Source organism: Marmota flaviventris, chromosome 12 (assembly GCF_047511675.1).
Source record: "Marmota flaviventris isolate mMarFla1 chromosome 12, mMarFla1.hap1, whole genome shotgun sequence".
Lineage (NCBI taxonomy): Eukaryota > Metazoa > Chordata > Mammalia > Rodentia > Sciuridae > Marmota > Marmota flaviventris.
This window is the reverse complement of record NC_092509.1, coordinates 49,443,997-49,464,490: the sequence shown is the minus strand read 5'-3', so window position 1 is coordinate 49,464,490 and position 20,494 is coordinate 49,443,997. Positions and strand designations below refer to the sequence as shown.

At 41.0% G+C, this 20,494-nt stretch overlaps 1 protein-coding gene across 3 annotated transcripts in view; it reads left to right on the top strand.

Moving 5' to 3' along the window:
- Positions 1-8,892: 8,892 nt before the first annotated feature.
- The window catches only part of Optn (optineurin), a 38,838-nt gene continuing 27,236 nt past the window's right edge, over positions 8,893-20,494 (top strand). For 2 of the 3 annotated variants that reach the window (XM_027928592.3, XM_027928593.3), the window contains exons 1-3: positions 8,893-9,087; positions 15,679-15,855; positions 16,565-16,767. In XM_027928592.3, coding sequence (XP_027784393.1) covers positions 15,690-15,855; positions 16,565-16,767 — 369 coding nt within the window. In that variant the 5' untranslated portion in view covers positions 8,893-9,087; positions 15,679-15,689. The remainder of the gene's footprint in view (positions 9,088-15,678; positions 15,856-16,564; positions 16,768-20,494) is intronic. The other variant, XM_027928591.3, reaches the window with a different exon arrangement.

Sequence of the window (20,494 nt, the reverse complement as noted above, 5' to 3'; positions counted from 1 at the left end):
CAGCTCTTATACAAACTAATTAACGTTCCTTCAATAAATGAAATAATCAGCTGGGTTTGGTGGTACAAACCTATAATCCTAGTGACTTGGGTGGCTAAGGCAGAAGGATTTTAAGTTAAAGAACAGCTGGGCAATTTATTTAGAAACAAGGTCTTACTGAATTGCTTAGTGCCTTGCTTTTGCTGAGGCTAGCTTTGAACTTGCAACCTCCTATCTCAGCCTCCTGAGCTGCTGGGATTACAGGTGTGCAACACTGCACCCAGCTTGGCTTTATTTTTTACTTTAGAATCAGCAACACTTCATACCAAAAAAACAGAATAAGTGGTCTGATGAGCCAAGTAGAAGAGATTAGATTTCTAGACAAAAAAAAAGACTGAAAACCTGAAACAAACTAACAAAACCAAAAAGTGAATTGGCCATTTCAAACTTACTTTCATTGTAAAGCAAGGATAGAGAGACAAAACATTAAATAGATAATTGGTAACAAAAGTTTACTTTCCTGTGTAAAGATTAGGACACTTCATTATCATATCAATTGAATCTAGACCGGGAAATTTGTCTCTTCTTTCTCTAATCCTGATAATAGATGGCAGACATACATAAGTGTGGCAATGTGAGGTTGGGAAGATGGTTCTGTGGACTGGGTGAACTGTGTTGACACCCACATGCTTTCTTTGGAAGGGCATATGCCTGAGGCCACTCTGGCCTTGCCTGGCTTGAGTTAGTGGGATACTCTACATTCCTCAGAAAACAACCTGTTATCTGAAGGAGAAATGCAGGCCCAAGGACTCCTACCTGCCATTAAGAAGTGCATGGGTTTCCCTGAAAGGGGATTTTTATGACCTTTACACAGACCAGGACTTAGGGAGACCTTTAATCTTCCAGAACTTAGGGAGACAGGATAATTAGAAGTGAAGCCTCTAAAAATAAAATCTATAAGAAAAAGTTACAATTGGAACAAGTCAGCACAGGCCAGGGTGACACAGAGTTGACTTGGGTCTTTAGCATGTCATTGTAATAGTAAAATCTCCTCTACATGGGGTAAGATGATACACAGTGGATCCTTCTATCAGTCAAAAGTGAAGAGGTGGACCTGGCCAGGATTCCATGGAAACTTCCCTGGGGCCCCTAATGAAATAGGAGTGCAAGAAGAGCTGAGAGGACCCACTCTCTCCCTTTCTCCTTTGAAAGTGTTTCCTTTTCCCTATTCCTTCTAATAAACTCATGACTGCCATTGAGTGACTCATCTGAAATTTTTCTAGCATGATTATAAGAACCAGTGACTGAAGACATCTATGGCTATGTTGGCTCTGCAGACAGCCTTGCTATGCAACACTGAAATCTCAGGTGGGATAAATAAGTTATGCTCTCTGATCTGGGGTCCCACAGTTTGTTTAAGCTTGGTGAATGGATCTTTAGCTTGAGTGACTTCATTTTGACTTTTAGTCTGGTCTTTTGGGGCCTAATGCAAAAAATTAGTCCAAAGCAACATCCTCCTATAATTTTTATTTAACAAGTGGAGTGTGCCTCACACCAGGTACACTTAGCAGGTCCAAGAGGGATTCTCTTCCCAGGGGACAGCTGTAACCACGTCTCTGATGCTTGAATTATCCCAGTGGTTATACAACAACAAAAACCTCAAGAACTTTATATTCTCATTCTCTCTCTCTCCTTCTTCTCCCTCTCCCTCTCTCTCTCCTTCTCCCTCTCCCTCTCTAACTCTCCTCTCCCCAAGGAGCATGAGAGTTATAAAATGTCCAAAACCTCTCCTTTGAATCCTCCAAGTTCTTTCTTCGGCATCAGGAAACAGAATACTCGTGGCATTTACATCCTTAGAGTTGAAAATTGGTGTAACTGGCAGGAACCCAAAGAGGAAACATGTTGACTCCAGAGTTGCCAAGGGACATGGGGTCGGTGGGGAAAATCCAGGCTGGCCACAAATCTTGATGTGTTTAGAAGTGGCTTCCCTATTGGATGGGTGGGGACCACTGCATACATTCAGGGACACCCTGAAAATCCAAATAGAGGTGCTGCAAGTTTTGGAAGAGCATCCAAAGTAGTCATGGGAAAGAGAATTTAAAAATGTCAGGCATTGGTGACAAAGCCCCTAATGTGTGCATTAAAGTAAGTCACAATCTGGGAGTTAGCTACTCACATTAGAGTATAGAAATAATTTAAACTAGAAAGAGAAGTCCAATTAGCACAGGTTGAGAGCAAGGATGGGCTGTCATGGCATTTAGAACTTGCAGACAAACACCTGCAAGTCATGGAGTACCCTTAGGATAAAATGAGTGGACACCATGGGGCCAGAGCCTGTATTTAGGCATTGGTGACTAGCAAATACTTGGGCCCTCAGACATAGGACCCACTCAGAAACTCTACTAGTTCCAGTGACTCAGAAGTTATGGTCAAGGATGTAGATATAATGGAAGCTAGACTGGTAGTTGTCCAAAAGGTAAAGACTCACCAGGAATGGCCTGAGGGTACAGATCCACATCTATTTCCAGCTCCAAATCCATATTTACATACTGCCAAGAGACCACATACCCCCCACTGCCCCTGTGGAGCTGGTGGGACAGAGGTCCAAGTTCAGGCAGAAAGTTAAAAAAAAAAAAAAAAAACAGTACACCAGCATGGCTGCTTCATTTGTGGGGATAATATTGAATGGCCTAGAACTACCTAAAATGACTTCAGTAACTGCTCACCCTGCTTTGCGTCAGTGACTTTAGGCCAGTGCTGCTGATGTAAGTGTGGGGTCATTACTAGCTTGGCTGCTTCTTGGTCAAATTTAGGAGATACTTCTATGCCCAGAAGCACCTGGGCTCCTAAGAGAGAATTACAGGTCTGTTTGCAGGACCTGGGGATGAAACATGCTATCTACGTGCAGCCCTTTCCAGGGCTGGTCAGTATGACTTTCACTGCCAGGATGAGAGATGCGGTGTTACACGTAGCCCCTTCATCCATTTATGGTACCCCATTAGTAGGGCAGCCCCTCCAGCAAGCAGCCATTGATAGCAGATCTAGAGGAGACAGAAAGATTGAGAGAGAAAATGGGAGTCTGTAAACTCAACCCAAACTGGAAGGACCTCTCTAAGTCTCCCATAAATGAATGTGGGTGGACTTAATAGCAGCAGGAGTAGATGAAAGGAAAATGGATAAATAGCCTAATGCCACCCTGGTAGTTATGGAAGCAATTATTAAAAAGGACAAATGATTTCAGCCATTAACTCTCAATAAAGAAAAGAAAAGGGAGACAGTCAGAAAGGTAGACTGGACTCCTACTTCAAAAGGAGACAAAAGCATCTCCTATTAGGAGATGTAACAAAAGCAGAGCCCACACTCCCCTCACCCCCAACACACACTAGAACCCTTTGATTGTGGGATGACTAGGAGGAGGTCAAGGTTCAGAGGTCTGAGCTATGCCTCTGGATCAGAGACCATATGTAGAATCAGTAACACATTAATCTTCAAAAAATATGCAGAAGATAACAGCATTAGACAAGAGAACTGAAGGTACATTGATAAATGGCAATCCTGACAAATTTTCAAACAGGTTAACTGCTATTGATGGATATGGGGAAACAGTGAGAGTCAGAGTTGCAACACTGATGTTGCAGCTTGAACACCTGCCACCCACCCCATACCTGGAGTTCATAGCTTCCATCCTGTATACAGTGTAGGTGTTGATACCTTATGGGGTAAATGTTTACAAACCACAGTAGGGGAGCCCTGTTTGCCAGGAGATGTGTCAGCTGTTAAGAATGTGTTAGCACATTAAGAGAATGCTGAACATCTCCCTATTGTTTTCCTGGCTTCCTACTGAATTTTTGCCACCAAACAAGATCAGCTCCCTGGAGGCCAGTAAGAGATAACAGACCATAAATGCATTAGCTAAAGTAAATATAATTCACACAATCCACAGTTCTTTTTTTTTTTTTTTTTTTTTGGTGTTGCGGGGGATATCAGGGATTGAACTCAGGGGCACTAAACCACCGAGCCACATCCCCAGCCCTCTTTTTGTACTTTATTTAGAGACAGGGTCTTACTGAGTTGCTTAGTGCCTTGCTGTTGCTGAGGCTGGCTTTGAACTCAATATTCTCCTATCTCAGCCTCCCAAACAGAGCTGCTTGGATTATAGGCGTGTGCCACCACGCCTGGCTCCACAGTACTTTTAACTCTCACATGGCTGGCTGGTAAGAAAGCAGGATGGAACTCGGCACATGGCAGTAGACTATAGGAAATTAAATAAGGTGATCCCTCTATGCAGCCATTCTCATCATAGCCACATGAGAGGAGCACAGCATTCAACTGGGAATATACCTCTCTGTGCTAGACTTTGATAATGCCCCTTTTAGCACAGATACAACTTCTGAGGATTGAGACCCATTTGCCTTCATGTGGGAAAAGCGTACTATGGACTTTCACCATATTACCTCAAGGATATCCCCACCTTGTGTCATGATACGGTAATAAACCTGGCTCCAACCTCCACTGGTAAAAATGTTTACATAATGATCATATCTGATTCTCTTTCAGTGCACACCAAGGCTACCCCCATGCTTTTGACTGACTTGCAAAGGAGAAGATGAGCTGTAAATCCTAAAAAAGTGCAGGGGCCTGGCTTATTGGTGTTGTCTGGTCAAGTAAAACAGAGGTTATAACTCAGGTTGTTATAGATAAAGCTCAAATATGTCTACCTCCCAACATAGTAAGCAAATACAAGAATTTGTGGGGCTACTGGGCCATTGGAGGGCTTCCATTCCCTTATCTGGGTCAGTTATAATGATCCCTATGTAATTTGTGCAGGAGGGGGACATTATAGGACTCTACTGACTGGAGTACTGAGTTATTTAATCAAGCCAAATGAACAACAAAACAGGTGCATGCCCTTGGGACACTAGACACATTGATTGATACCTACTGAGCTTACTGTCCATGTCAGCCCAAATGATTTTGGTTGGGGCTCCTGGCATTGGATTAAGGGACACGAGACTTCTTGTTGATTTTTTCACAGTATAGAAAGGGGTGAGGGAACATTATTGCTTGTTGGAAAAATAATTGTATGCTACTTATGCTACCCTTCTTGCCACAAAGCCCATAACCATCAGAGTAGAACCAGTCAAGATCATACAACTAGCAAACATAAGATGGCTGGAGGAAGATACAGCAGAGAAAATTGCTACTTGGCTACATCATAGATTAATCATGCAGGACAAGACTGTGTGTCCAGCTATAACATACTGGGGACTGCACATGAAGATATCTGATATGGTCACTGCATTCCAGCAATGTCTTGCTTCCTGTCAGCACTACTCACAATGACTGGATGCCACCAAGGGGCATATCAAACAAGGTGCTGTCCCTCTTCAGCAGTGGCAAATAGGGTACATTGGCCCTCTCCCATTATCAGAAGGGACCTGATATGCATTGACTTGTGTGGACACAGTTACAAGCTTGATGCAAGACTTCCCCAGTAAAAGAGTCAATTCAAAGGCAATTATTAAGGGACTGATCCTGCTGAGTTCCATGTATGGCACACCACAGGTAATTGAGTGACTGGGAGACTGTTTCACGGGCCATGACATATAACAGTGGGCTCAAAACCAAGACATATTGTGGATTTTCCATCTGCTATACTATTTAAAAGGAACTGGGTTAACTGGAATGAATGGCCTGCTGAAAAAAGTCTTAAGGACTGGGGGCAACTCTATGCAGGGGTGGAATGCTTATCTGCCTGAAGCACTGAGGGCATTAAATGAGAAACCCAGACATCAGCAGCATGCAGACTTTTCTATGTTATCTCACTCATGTAAACTCATGGGCTGGGGCTGAGCTCAGAGACAGTGCACTTGCCTAGCCTGTGTGAGCACTGGGTTAAATCCATAGCACCATATAAAAATAAATAAGTAAAGACATGCTGTCCATCTACAACTCTAAAAAAAATCTACTGGACATTTTCTTAAACTGGCTTGGGGCACAAGTAACAGTTTACTGTTTCTGGCACCTGAAAACATATCAGAGACAGGAGTATTAGTTGACCATGGAAGCCGCTGGTGATTTGCCTTACTGTGATCCCTTGTGGGTCTAAACTTTACTTGTAAACCTAAACTAACAAGTAAAGCCCACTGTGTGGGGAACCTGGCCCTCACAAGTACCAGTGATGTCACCCTTGTACACCTGAGGAACACTTTGTATCAGTTTATGCCAGTTACATTTCAGAGTGTCTTATTCTTTCTATGCCCCCAAAGTGCAAACAGATAGCTTGGCATGGTGCATTTGCTTAGGCAGGGCTACTTTGTAGGGTCCTCTACTAACAACAAGATCACACAGTAACTGGTATACTGCCCCATGGAGCTTATTTGCCATTATTGGTGCCCATTAAATATTTGCCATATTCTCCATAAGTTAGCAACAAGTAACCTTTTCCTGGACTGGGCAACAGAAGTTGCACATCATGCCAACCAGACCCACTGTTGGATCTACTCAGAATTCTGTGTACCTGCAGCAGAAGAACTTCCCTGGGTATGGAATGGACTTGCAATCTTAATTACTTTAACATCCTTGTTGATAGGTTCTTGCTCTTTGTACTGCCCTAGTAAGATATGGATGCAGGGCTCCAGAGCTCTGTCCTGAGGACTTTCCAAAAGACATGGGCAGTACATTTAAGGGCTTCTGAGGCACTGAAGGAGTGGAGTGTTTGGGAAAACACTAGTTAGTACCTAGGAAAGTTTGTTGTTCCAAAAAGTAGTTAAGAAGGACTCTGAAGAATGTGATAATGGAAATAGAGAGGGGAAACTTTAGATGAGGATCAAAGCAGTGACTTTGGTTGTAAAGTAGAAGAATGTACTCATAAAATATCTAAAGAAATGTTAGATTGTCCACCTGGGCAGTGGGTATGCCCCCTATCCTGTACATTTCCCCTGCTTCTAAATGCAATGCAGCCCTCCATTGTAATACCCAAACCCCCTCCATTGAATCCTTTGATTTTTTTCTTTGTGATTAGTAAATAGTATGTTTGTGGCATTTGCAGCCCTGGGGTTAAACAAAGGGGTTCCTGGAAACCCCAATTTATAGTTAGTTTGTCAGTTGGCTAGAAACTCTTGTCAAACAACCTGGATATTGCAAATGGCATTGGAAGTGGGGGTCAGTCCCATGAGGCTGAATCCTTATCCTGTGGTATCTGCCACTACATCCAGGTGGAGAAAGTTATAATTGAATTAATGGACACCCAGCCAATGTCACCCACAGAGCTGGTTGTTGTTGGTGGTGGGGGGACATTTTAACACATACACACACTTCTTGGTGACCAGAGGTCATAGAACTCTTCTGTGTTGATTGTGGAGTAAGAGTATGGGAGAAACTGTTTTTGTCCTATATTCTCAGACCCCAACCCACTTTTGGTTAATTAACACCAGGGGACTGTTGAGAGCCAGGCAGCAGGAGATCTAGACAGCAAAGCTATACCTTTGCAGTACACCAGGAGAGGGTGTTTCTGCCTTTTCCCTTTTTTGGGTTAGGAGGGTTTGTGAGTGTGTGTTGCTGCCAATGGGATCCAGGATCTTGCACATACTGGGCAAGTGCTCTACCACTGAGCCACATTCCCAGCCGTTTTTGTTTTAGTTTGAGATAGGAACTCACTAATTCTGCCCAGGCCAGCAGAATTTGTGATCCTCCTGCCTCAGCCTCTGCAGTATCTGCGTTTATAGGCATGCACAATGGCTCCTGGCAATGATTAGGATTTTGTTTATTTCCCATTTGTGAGCAGCCATAGATTAGTAATCATGCGCTGCTTACTCCCACTGATATGAGCAACCCTCAACACTTATATTCCTAGATCAAGTTCTTCCCTGTTATGACATTCTTTTCTACCTAAACACAAATCTGCTCACAGACGCTTTCCCAGACCACCTGGGATCCCACTCTAATTTATTTAAGTGTCTTGCTCTGGGATCCCCTTTTTGATCTCAACACTTTGACTAAGTCCTTGCCCTGTGATCAGATGAAGTCTGTGTCCTATGACAATGCCTCACTGATGCTTTCTTTGATGTTTGGATTGCAAACCAGGACGGATCTTCTCTCCTATTGTTTTCAGCCCTTTAATTCTACTATCCAATGCAGAAGCATCTTCCCTTCTTTGGCATAATAGATCAATACTTCCCACAGAAGCAAAGGCTGCTTCACAAATATGATCCAGATTGATCCATTAATCCCACCTGTCTGGGGCATCTGAAGCATCCAGATGTTAACAGATCTGTAAGAATAAGAGCCCAATCAGCATCCTGAACACTTTCTTTTCAATTAAGGCAAAAGGGGAGGTGCCTTTGGGATGCAAAGCTGTTATGCTGTTAATTATGCCTAGATTTAAAACAGATAAAGGTTTCATTTTGAAATTGCGGGTGGGGGTGGGCTGGGGTTGTGGCTCAGCGGTAGAGCGCTCGCCTAGCACTTGCGAGGCGCTGGGTTCGATCCTCAGCACCACATTAAAATAAATAAAAATAAAAGTATTGTGTCTACCTACTACTAATATATATATATATATATATATATATATATATATATATATATATATATTTTTTTTTTTTTTTTTTTTTTTTAAGACATTGCCTGGGACCCTCTTCCTCCTTCCAAGACCTCCTGCGGCTCTGGTCAGGGAAGACCGATTCTACACGCTTCTTCTAATTCGTAGTTTATCTTATTTAACGACATTTGTCTGACACCTCAGCGTTTTCCCTACCCACTGGGGTGGGGAACTTGGCACTGCACTAAAGCAGTGAGGGTGGAACGCTGGACACAAGCAGGAGAGAGGAGGGGCGGGACGTTGGGCGAGGCCGCGAGGGGCGTGGCCACAGGCGTGGCGTGGGCGGAGCCTGGGAAATTCCCCGGCGGAGGCGGGGAGCTAGCGCTGTGGTCAGCTGAGCGGCGCCGGGCGGGTAGCGAGGCCGAGCGTAAGCCCCCTAGCCCCGCCGCTCCGGTCCCCGCCCTTGGCCCGTCTCCCAGCCGGCGTCCACATCCGGGCCGGGAGCTCTCCTCCAGGGCCACGATGCCTAGGGGTCAGTGACATCGAGAGAAGCCGATCGCCGGCGGCCGGTGAGCTGTGATAGGGGGCGACAGGGACTGGGTGGGGGTGGCTCCTTCCTTGGCGAGTGCTTCTCGCCCAGGAAGCGGTTCCCCGCCTCTCGGCTCACTGCGGCCCGAGCTTGCCTGCTGAGGATGACGAGGGTTGGGGCGGCCATGGGGCATACCTCCCGTGGGACAACTGCCTTGCGAGGGTTTTCAGGCCGGGATCATGACCTGCTGTGAAAGGGCGACCGGTGCGGCCACCCCAGAGGGTCCCTGAGCCCCGGAATGGTAAAAACACCGGCTTGGTTAGCTGCAGGTGATTTCCTCTGCAGGTCACCGAGGTCTTTTGAGGGTAATGTCCTCTTGTAGGAGGAAGTGGTTAAAGGTGCACTCTTGGAAGACATGAAAACACTATCAGTGAGGTGTTCCAGGAACAGGAAAGAGTAGTGACCCCTCTCCAAGGTGGTGGGCTTACTGGACAGGTCAGAGTCGTCAACGTAAACCGTTGTGCCTGGGAAGGTGTGTGATCTCTCTCTCTCTCTCTCTCTCTCTCTGAAATCTACATATATATGTAGATTTTACTTTATGTAGCTATACAGATAGATATACAGCAGAGGGGGAGAGAATGAATATTTGATGAGGCTGAGAACTTTAAAGGAATTGCTTTTACAGTCAGAAATGTGTAAGATGAGGCAATAAACAGGCTCAGAAGAAATGAAACCTAGCTTCTGGCCAGGCCTTGCCACCAAGAGTACTGTTTATGGAAATATGTGCCACAGAGGTGTTTAAGGATGAAATGGACAACTAAAGCCTTACGGAAAGACTTAGAAAAATACAGAAGACAGTGTCAGGATGCTCAGAGGCTTAAAAACTAACTAGCAGAGCAGCACTGTAACAAGAGCAGCCAGCCATCTGGCTCTTTTGACCTAGGGAAAGAAGAGGTGGGGAGCCAAGGCTGCCTCCCAGGACAGGCCTATTTGTATTGTACTAGAGAGGACCCAGAGCAGAAGCCAAGGCCAGGGACTGCCCTGGAATGGACAAGACAAGGGCAATTTGAGTGTGGTTTGTAGTGGACAAGGACTGATTTGAGTCTGAAGGGTGTGTGATCTGTTATTTCACTGAATCTGTTTTAGGAGTTCTTTATATATTGTGTACAACACTATAAAAGTAACACCGTCTTTGTTTTACAACAAAACTTTAACCTGTATATTATGATACAGAATCGAGATTTCCCTCTAAATAAACCTGAAAGGAATTGATCAGTGTATTACTTTCCTTCTGATTCTCAAGTAGTAGCACGTAGGTGTTCTCACCATGAAAAATACCCAGTGATCCTCAAACCTGCTTATCTGAATTTTATAGAGTTGGCCCATTTTTAAAAAATATTTATTTTTTAGGTGTAGATGGACACAACACAATGCCTTTATTTTTATGTGGTGCTAAGGATCGAACCCGGGTCCCGCCTCGCTCCACCGCTGAGCCACAATCCCAGCCCCTAGAATTAGCCTATTTAATAAGTTCTTTAGAATTTATGGTATGGTAAACAAAAGGCAAAGGGAAAAAAATTAAAATCTTAAAAATAAAATCTATTTTAAAAGTTTTCATTGTTTCCACTTCAACATGTGTATTACAATGGAGCATGAGAATATATGTTATGAGATAATATTTTGATGCCTTTGCAGTGATATTAAAAAGCAATTTTGATTTTTAAAATAGGTTTTAAAGTTGATTTAAAAAATCTGGAAGCGAATGCCATAGAACTGTAGGAAAACATAATAATACCAGCATGTGGGGTTTGTCATTTATACAGCAGAAAACATTTTATAGGTGTTAGACTTAAAAATACTTCATTATGCTGTATTTTCATTTCATTTCAGCAAACATGTTTGGAAGCCTGCTGTATGCAGTCTTTAGTAAGAATAACATGGAGAGAAAATAGATGGGCATAAGATGACAACAGTGTGGGGAAAGAAGGCCAAGGAGGTTGAGACACAAATTGCTCTTGAGTGCTTAGGAGAAGAAAGAGTTCATTTGATACACGACATCATATTTGAGATGGACCTTGAACTGTCCAGTGCAAGTTTCCCAGGGCAAAAAGGGAGTCAGAGATCTAAGGCAAATGACAAAAGAGAGACAAGGGTGCAGAGGCTAAGAACACAGAGAATTATGAGCCTTTCAGTGTACCTGAGTATGAGTAGTTTGGTGACAGATGACACCAGTAGATAGGTATGTTGAAAGGCCATATTTGTCTTGCCAGAACTCTGTCTTATAAGAATAGTTGTACTCAGGTAATGACCTCATGTTATAGAAGAGACAATGGGACTGAAATGGAAAGAGATAAAAGTCAGACCATTTAGGCAGCTATTAAAATCCATTCAATAAGGATATATTGAATCTTTCATTATATATTTTACATAATGTCCTTAGGACTGGGGGTACAGCAGTAGACAAAATAGACCAAAACAAAACAAAAACAAACAAAAAAATCCTGTTCTCAATGGTGGTCAGCATTTCCAAAGTCCAGACAAACTAAGAAGGGCCTGAGCTAAGCCTATGGGGATGAAGAGGAGATTGAGAAGCATTTAGTGGGTGGAAGAGACTACTATTTGAAAATCCATTAGACTTGACAGAAGAGGGAATTGGAAGTATCAAGCATCACTCCCAGGTTCCTATCTTGGCGACTAGATTAAAGCTGTTTCTTTTTTCTGTGTAATAGGAAGATACCACATCAAACTAGAATTTCTGGTATATAATAGTAAGACTTCTTTTACCTCACTGGTAGGATGCATAAATACTCTTTAAGTTCTTTTTCCAGTATGGTGATGGGTTTAGCTGATGCAATCTTGGAATCTTAGCACCTCTGTTAATACATACTGGAAGAACCAACTATACTGCCAAGAGCCAACTATTATCTCTGATCAAGAAACAAGTTTTCACTTTAAGACTAATTTATCCCAGCTCAGGAGACTGAGGCAGGAGGATTAGACAGTTGTTGGTTCAGAGCCAGCCTCAGCAATTTAGCAAAGCCCTAAGCAACTTAGTGAGACCCTGTCTCAAAATAAAATATAAAAAGGACTGGAGGTGTAGCTCAGTGGTTAAGCACCCCAGGGTTCAATCACTGGTACCAAAAACAAACAAACACAACAACAACAACAAATGTGATTTATCCACGTAGGGACTGAACCCATGAATACTTCAGTAGCAAATTTGAAGGCACAACTGCACCAGGGTAAGGGCCTAATCTTATTTTGTGTCTAATGTCTAGTGGGTAGAAGCCAGTGTAAAGTAAATTCTACTTAACACATTACAGTTTTCTGGCCATCAGCCATCCTGTAATAGAAGAGACAGTGCCCACAACTTGAATTATTGCTCATGTTTTCTGTCATTGAAGTATTCAAACCTGTTTTGTGAACGTGCACCGTGTAAACTAGACAAGACATTCTTGCTTTGAATAAGAAGTTGGACTAGATTATTTCTAAGGCCAACTCAGGAATGAGATTTATTTCCATGTCTCCAAGGTCAAGTCATTTCTATAATTACTTGATCTCTGGAATTAAAAATACGAATGTATGATGTTAGGAATTCAGGTAGCAGATCTAAGAATAAAATCTAGATTTTTGCTTTTGACCTTCTACCTACCAGGTAGTTATCAGTCTTCCTTAATTGTGAAATATTGACAAATTCTGTGCTCAATCCTTCCATTATTAAATATCACTTTTTCTGAGAACTGACACACTTCAGATTGAGGTCATTTAGATTATTATGAGAAAATCTGTTATTAGAATTTTGGACTAAATGACATTGTTCCAATTTCTGTAATCCTTGAATATATGTGCAAAGATTTATAATATACCTCCGTGTTTGCCCACTTGAATGTTTCTCAAGGTGATGTTAAAACTTAATTGTAAGTTTTCCCTAACTGACATTCTACCAATAGATATTTCATATGTGCACTCTACAGAGATCACTCATAATGATTCCTCCAGAACATTCTAAAACCATAAAGTGCCCTTGAGTCATCCAAAATTATTTTATATTAAATTACTGTTAGTAAAATTTTGATAGAATCTATATGCTATGGTTGCCATGCATGCTAACTTCTTATTTACTATGACATTTGAATTAAAAACTAATTTTTCCTAACAATATTGGATAAAAAGAGTTTCCCATAACTAAGACAGGTATATGAATTGGTGAGAGGCATGCTCATGAGGGTGTGTCTGTATTGAAGGGTAAAGTAGGACTATAATCTTAGAAACCAAAGAATACCTTTTACAGGGTTGCTGAGCTGAGAGCAACAATGAAGCATATCATCTGCTATACCAGTCAGTGAGTTATCACAACAGGTCAGGTGACTTCCCAAGGCCACACATTTGGCTAGTGGTATAAGTGCTTTTCTACTGCCTCTTTTAGCACAACCCTGCTTTTTCCAATGTCCTTATAAAACCTGGACAATCTGAAAAAGCTGGAAGCACTGATATAACAACTAGAACTGTTTTTACCTTTATTATGGATTTATCTATAGACTTGGTAAAGGTGTCAAGGAAGGTCAAGGAGGAAAAACATCTGAATACTTTTCAAGGGAACATCCCTCTCCTTTCCCTTCCCCTCTTCCTTTCCCTTTCTATTCCTTTTCCCTTGGAAAGACAATTAAGGGAAAATTTGTTCATATGAAAAGACGAAACTGAGCACATCTCCAGATAAGTGTTTAGATATTTAAAAAAATATTTTGGGCTGCAGGTGTAGCTCAGTAGTATAGCACTTGCCTAGCATGCACAAGGCCTTGGAGTTGATCCCTAGTACTAAGAGAAAAAAAATGTGTGTGTGTGTGTGAGAGAGAGAGATATGCACCCTTGCAAACTATAATGTAATTGATGAATACCTAAGGAAATTTTATATTGGCTGATGCATTACACATTTAGGCCTATTACCTAGAACTTCATTATTCCTCTGCAAAATAGGTATGAAAACTGTTATCAGAAAACCCCATTAAAAAAAAAAAAGGAAACCCTCATTTTAATGAAATGTTGGCACCAAGATCATTCTGTACAGAAAATTCATGAAAGTCATAGACATTAGCAGTTTATTTCTTTTTCTTTTCTTTTTTTTTTTTTTTTTCTTTTTTTGCTGGGGGAGAAGAGCAGTCTGCTTTAGCTCCTTAATGCTAAATGATGGAACATTTTACCATGATACCTTTTTTCTAGATCAATTTACTTGTGTAAGACATAAATGTAAGAGGTTCAGAATTGAGTAAAATGCTTTATCAGTGTTTTCCATTCATAAAGTAGCCATTCTCATGACTAGTTCATGAGTATGCATTCCTTTGTGCTGACTGCTTTAGGTAGAAATCGCATGGCTTAGTGGCTCCGCAGGACCTGCTGTTTCTATTGGTGGTAGCATTGTCTCTGATTGCCTACAAGTTCTTCACAACCAAAAGCAGAGTGCCATCCTCTCATTTCCAAAGAACAGACAGAGGGCTGAAACCCTTGCCTCTTGTTATATGTTAGAAGGCAGTTCTCTTGCCTCTGTCTTGCAGTGACTGATTTCATGCACAATTCAAAGGGGCCACACAGGCTCTGTAATCATGAGGAGCTGATGGGTCTTAGAGCAATGCCTTTCTCCCATTAAAAATGGGCTTGCACACTTCTTCATCCTAGGGCCTTCTTTGGTGTCAGTGGCTTTTGTATAGCTTTATAACCCATCCACATCAGTTCTTGATGAAAAAAAAAGTGTGAAGATAAAAGATTTTTCACAGAGCATATAGCCAGTCATGGAATGATGTCCCTGTTTCTCTGGGTGGTACATAATAAAGAAATAGAGTTGGTATGTACTGTTATCTTGTATTTTTAAGTCCACATTGACCCATTTACAAAATAAAGTGTTATGTGAAGAAATATTTTCAGAATACAAAATAGCAAGATGACTTAAATTTTTTTGGTATATGCTTTGAAAAATATGATATTGAAGGCCATGTATTTAGTAGCACCTTTATTGTATGATTGGGTGGGTGTGGAAATCATCTTTTGATACTTGTTTGTGCCACTTCTTGGCCATGAACAAGCTGTATACCTCTGTGAACTCAGCTTCTTCATAGTAAAATAGCTACCCGGGTGACTTTTAATGAAGAATATAGGGCAATGACAGGTTTGGGTGGTGTTTTAGCACAAATTAAGCATTGAAAAAAATGTTAACTCTCCCCTTCCTTTTAACCAAAAATTTGAGAAGTAAATATATGGAAATTAACAGTTTTACTGAGATATAATTCACATATCATACAATTCACTCAAAGTAAGGAGATTTGAACTTAAAGATTTGCATTGGAAAATTTATTTAATTATGCTTTGCACATGTCTACACATACCCTTCCTTCTCATTTTCCAGTCTTTCTTACTGTACCCCTTTGTACACTCATATATACACACATGCATGTTTCTCTGAAACTGGGATATGCCTTTTTGTTTAAAACAGAAAAAGAATTTAAAAAGTTCAAAATGCAAGTGGAGAAAGTTGGCAACTTTGGAAATAAATATTAGTAATTATTAATGGATCTGTGAGACTCAAGGACACCCCTGGTGGAGGGGGGCATGGCTAGATTTTTAGGTTGTGGCTTTTCCATAGGAACTTCTGCCATGTCCCACCAACCTCTCAGCTGCCTGACTGAAAAGGGGGACAGTCCCATTGAGACCACAGGAAATGGACCCCCCATTCTGGCTCACCCCAGCCTGGATACATTCACCCCAGAGGAGCTGCTGCAGCAGATGAAGGAGCTCCTGGTTGAGAACCACCAGCTGAAAGGTGAGCAGCCACCCTGCATGTGTTCTCCACTCACCTGGGGCCTTTATGAAACATAATTCCTTTGTAACAAACCTCCTCTTGAGCCCAGATGGCTTTTGGTAGAGTTAAAATGCTTTCTGTTTTTTACCTCTTGATAACGTAAGAATAAAACATATTCTGTCAGGGGACTGGTGATGTTGCTCAGAGCAGAATGCTTGCCTATCATGTGTAAGGCCCTGGGATGGATCCTCAGCACTGCAAAAAAAGAGAAAAAATATTCTCTCAGGGGAATAGAATAGTGATATTTAGTCTATTAAGGAGGAAAAGAAAGGAAGGCTGCTTTGAATACAGACTTAGTCCTAAATATTACCTATTCATAGGAAACATTCTGATATGTCAAACTATGGCTTTTGGCAGAATGGGTGTTCTCATCACAGAGTGATAGGACCTTTCTTAGTCTCCTAGTTAGAAATGGGAATCTGGGCTATAGTGGAGGTATCCAGATCAATTTTTTTTTTCTTGATACTTTGAGGACTAGAAATGTTAGACCCACTAGTCCTGTCTGAAAGCAAAAACCACTCACCCGGATATAGTCTTTTCTCCTGCTGATCCTTGGGCCCAGGCCAAGGCTGGCCTGTTTAGATCCAGAGCCAAGTGGCGAAGTGGGCTGTGGGCCTATTTGGTCCATTCTCCTGGTGTGTGTGACTTCCTCATTCTGACCTCCATACAGAAGCCATGAAGCTAAATAATCAAGCTATGAAAGGGCGATTTGAGGAACTCTCAGCCTGGACAGAGAAACAGAAGGAAGAACGCCAGTTTTTTGAGATACAAAGCAAAGAAGCCAAAGAGCGCCTGATGGCCTTGAGTCATGAAAATGAAAAATTGAAGGAAGAACTTGGAAAACTAAAAGGGAAATCAGAAAGATCACTTGAGGTGAGAAGACTGATAAATTATGATGTTATTTCTTAGTATTTTCAATAGAATCTTACTTGTCTAGACTCCTAGGTGAAAACCTGTCATGATTCAAGCTGGACAAGTTTTAGTATAAAGTGTTTTGGTGAAAAAAAATTAATTGCAGTTTTTTTTAATATGTTCTTAGTTGTTGATGGACATTTATTTATTAATTTATATGTGATACTGATAATCAAACTCAGTGCCTCACACATGCTAGCTAGGTAAGCGCTCTACCACTGAGCCACAACCCCAGCCCTTGATTGCAGTCTTAAGCCTGTATAATCTCTGCTGGGGAAAAGAAATTTGTAAGGCTTTAATCATGTTGACTGTAGTCCAAAGAATACTGAGGCGATAAATCAGCGTTTCATATTCATTATAGCGATGCAGTGGACCTCTGCTTTGAATCATCCAATTGTTGGCTTTTAGATTATGTCTCTGATAAAAATTACATTTAAAACATCTATTACTCAGTATTTTTACTTATTGACTTTGTCCTTTCTCTCAATCTAAAATGGAGATAATTCACTTTACATTTCCTTTTGAAAAATGACTTGTCAAATGCCACGTTGTGATGAGAGGCTGGCTATAGAGTTGCCATGGTTAAAGAGAAAGAGACATATCACCCAAGTAACCTGGGAAATGTATTCATACTAGAGAGTAGATGTCAAAGGTGTTAGTGAAAAACAAACCAGGACACATTGGAAGTCCCTGCCAATATACCAAGGGTCACTGGTTATTGTTCATTTGGGTGGACATCTGCTATTCATTTTCTTCCAACCTGGCACTTAACCCTTTGGAAAATGAAGTACTTGGTTGTATTAGGGAGGATGTATTCTAGCTATGAGTGATTTTTTTCTTGAGACTTTTTACCTTGAACTTTGTTGATCTCTATTTTCTTGAATGGGTAAGGAATAGAAAGAAAATTAAAAGTAATTGAAAAGGGGGATGAATAATCCAAAACATGAAAAGTTGATTACAAAAATACTACAGTTCATATCAGTGATCTTACTCATCATCCTGCTCATGGAATGATGAATATTCTGCTTGAATAAATTTATATTTGTATTGTTGGTAAGATTTATCATGCCTGATCCGTCAACTTGTCTTACTATTCAAAAGTGCATGAAGTTGTTTCTTTGTGGGGGGAATTTCTCATTAGCTAAATATTGTTGAGGTAAAATTCTCTGAAGAAATGATCGCCTAAGATATATGAATGATTTTCTAATCTCAAGAAGAAAATATCTTAAATTGTATTGCTTCCTTGGATTTTGGAATGTGAGCTGACTATTGGCTTTAGCCAGCTGAGGCCTATTACCCTGAAGCCAAGATGGCAGCTTCCAGAAGCAGTTTATCTTTTTGAGCTATCTGCCTATGGGTTTTCCTAGAAAGCTCCAGAATTGGAAGAAGTTAAAATCAGAAACTGAAGCTTTGGATAGCTGTTTCAAGGCAGGTAATCAGAGGACACAAACTCCACATGAGGATGAATAGAGATCTCCCTTGGAGGTCTACCTTCTGATCCTCAGGGTGAGGCCAGGCACTAGTGGTTCTGTCTGATTTCACTGAATTATGCATTAAAATTTTCTCCAAGGGAATGTTTTCTACCTTAATTGTACAAATGGCTATGCAGGGTCAATAGATAGAATCCTTCTAGGATTCTAAGTTTGCATATTAACTTAGGCACATTTTCAGGACAGTGGGAGGAAAGATTGTACAAATACATGAAAAGACAAATTGTGTCACATGAAGGTCAGTGGTAAGGGCTCAAAGTGATGAAAGAGAGCAACAAAGAATGGAGTTGGAATAGAGATCAGAGCTAAACCATAGGAGCGCTAATCCAGGAAGCAAAGGAAAGGATTTCAGTACTAAATGAAGGGAAATTTGAAGGATTATCTTATAAGGAGTTTCATGGAAAAATAATTGGATTTATTATTTCCTGAGTACAATTAAGGGAATTGTGAAAAAGAAAATTTAGACTAATAATCTGAGATTCTAATGTCAGTTTTTTATCCTTGATCCTCAAACACTTGTTTAAAACTCTATTTTCTCTCCTTATACCAAAGTGTATAAAAATGCTTTCTACAAAATGTCCTTAGAGAGGTCAAGAGGGCACACACAATGATTCCTAAAAAGGAATCGTTCCTGGTTCTAGGTGAGGTAGTACCTATCCTTTTCCTGTTTCATTCTTCACCTTTGTTTCTTTTGTGTGAGTCATTGCTGAGAGAGACTGCACAGCTTCTGACCTTTCCTTGGAACTTACTTCTTGGGGTTCTTTGAGCTGCTTTCCTTTGAATGTGTGGTAGTTCCCAGCACGGCACTGCTCCAGCTGAAGGCAGAGCATCACCTGGGCAGCGGGAGGCCCGTCGGGTTACAAGTCAGTAACTGGTTCGTGGTCCAGCCACGTGTCTTTCTCATACTGCTAAAGTTCCACTCTGAACCTTTGGGCCTGTTCTTTGTTTCTTGGGAAATCTTTTAGAGAGGTTAAGAGAGGAAATTTTCAGACAATGCTGACTACAAGTTAGGGATCACTCATTTAAATTATTTGTTTAGAGATCATGTTGATAATACTTAATTAGGCTAACAGTTTCTGAAAATTAAGATTTTTCTTTAAAGGCTGGTCTCAAATATTTGTTATTTTTCACTGTACTATTAAGATGCAGGGAATGCTGAAATTTTCTGGTGCTCTCAAGCATCTATACTCCTAATTTGGAAAGGGAACTAAATGAAGCATGTTGTCATGCACATAGAACCATGGAGGTTTCTTAGGGAGAGAACCAACTATGTGTGGTGTCACATTTTCCTTTCTAACCTAAAAGAACTGAGGCCAGGAATTTCAGGGATTCTGTTAAAGGCCATATACCTCCAGTGATGGGCAGAGTATAGACAAGATCTGTTCTGCCTATTCCCAAGTGAAAATGCCACACCTGAAAAGGGTCTTTCTCCTGTGACGTTGACATATGCAGTCATTGCAACAGGGTGAACACAATGCATAGTAGGCACTAGTGGGATATTAGTTTTTATAGGCTAAAATTTATTTATTTATTTATTTTGCTTTTGGTACCAATCTCTGAATTTTAAATTTCCTATTTCTCAACAGATTTATTTTTACCAACTTTCAAACACCAACATAGAATATTGTACCCACCAGCTTACATATTGGGAGGATTTGGGTTTTGCTGTCACGGGACCAAGTAATATCCTTGGTGCTTTGGCTTCTAATTAGATATCATGAGTATAAGGAGAGCGGGGATAAGTGGACATTTCTAGGGAGGAAAAAAGGTAGGAGTTTGAGTTAGCACAGCTTTTTCTTCTTGTTTTCTAGAGTTTTGGCCTAAATCACCATTGCCAAAATCTGGTTGGTTCTTTTCATAATATCCATATTCCAATGTGCTATTGAAGACTTACTTTCTTGTCATGAAGTCATTTTAAATTTCTGTTATTTGAGTACAACACAAATAATGTAAAATGCTGGGCATTGTGTCATATGAATCCTAGCTACTCCGGAGACTGAGGCATGAAGATCTCAAGTTTGAGGGCAGCCTATGCAACTTATCTGTCTCAAAATAAAAAATAAAAAGGACTAGGGATGTAATGCAGTGGTAGAGAGTCACTGGGTTCAATACCCAGAAACGCACACACAGTAAAAATTTCCACCTTAAATGTTCTGTTAAAATACATGTCAAGTAAAAGCTGGGTTTTCTATTTAAAC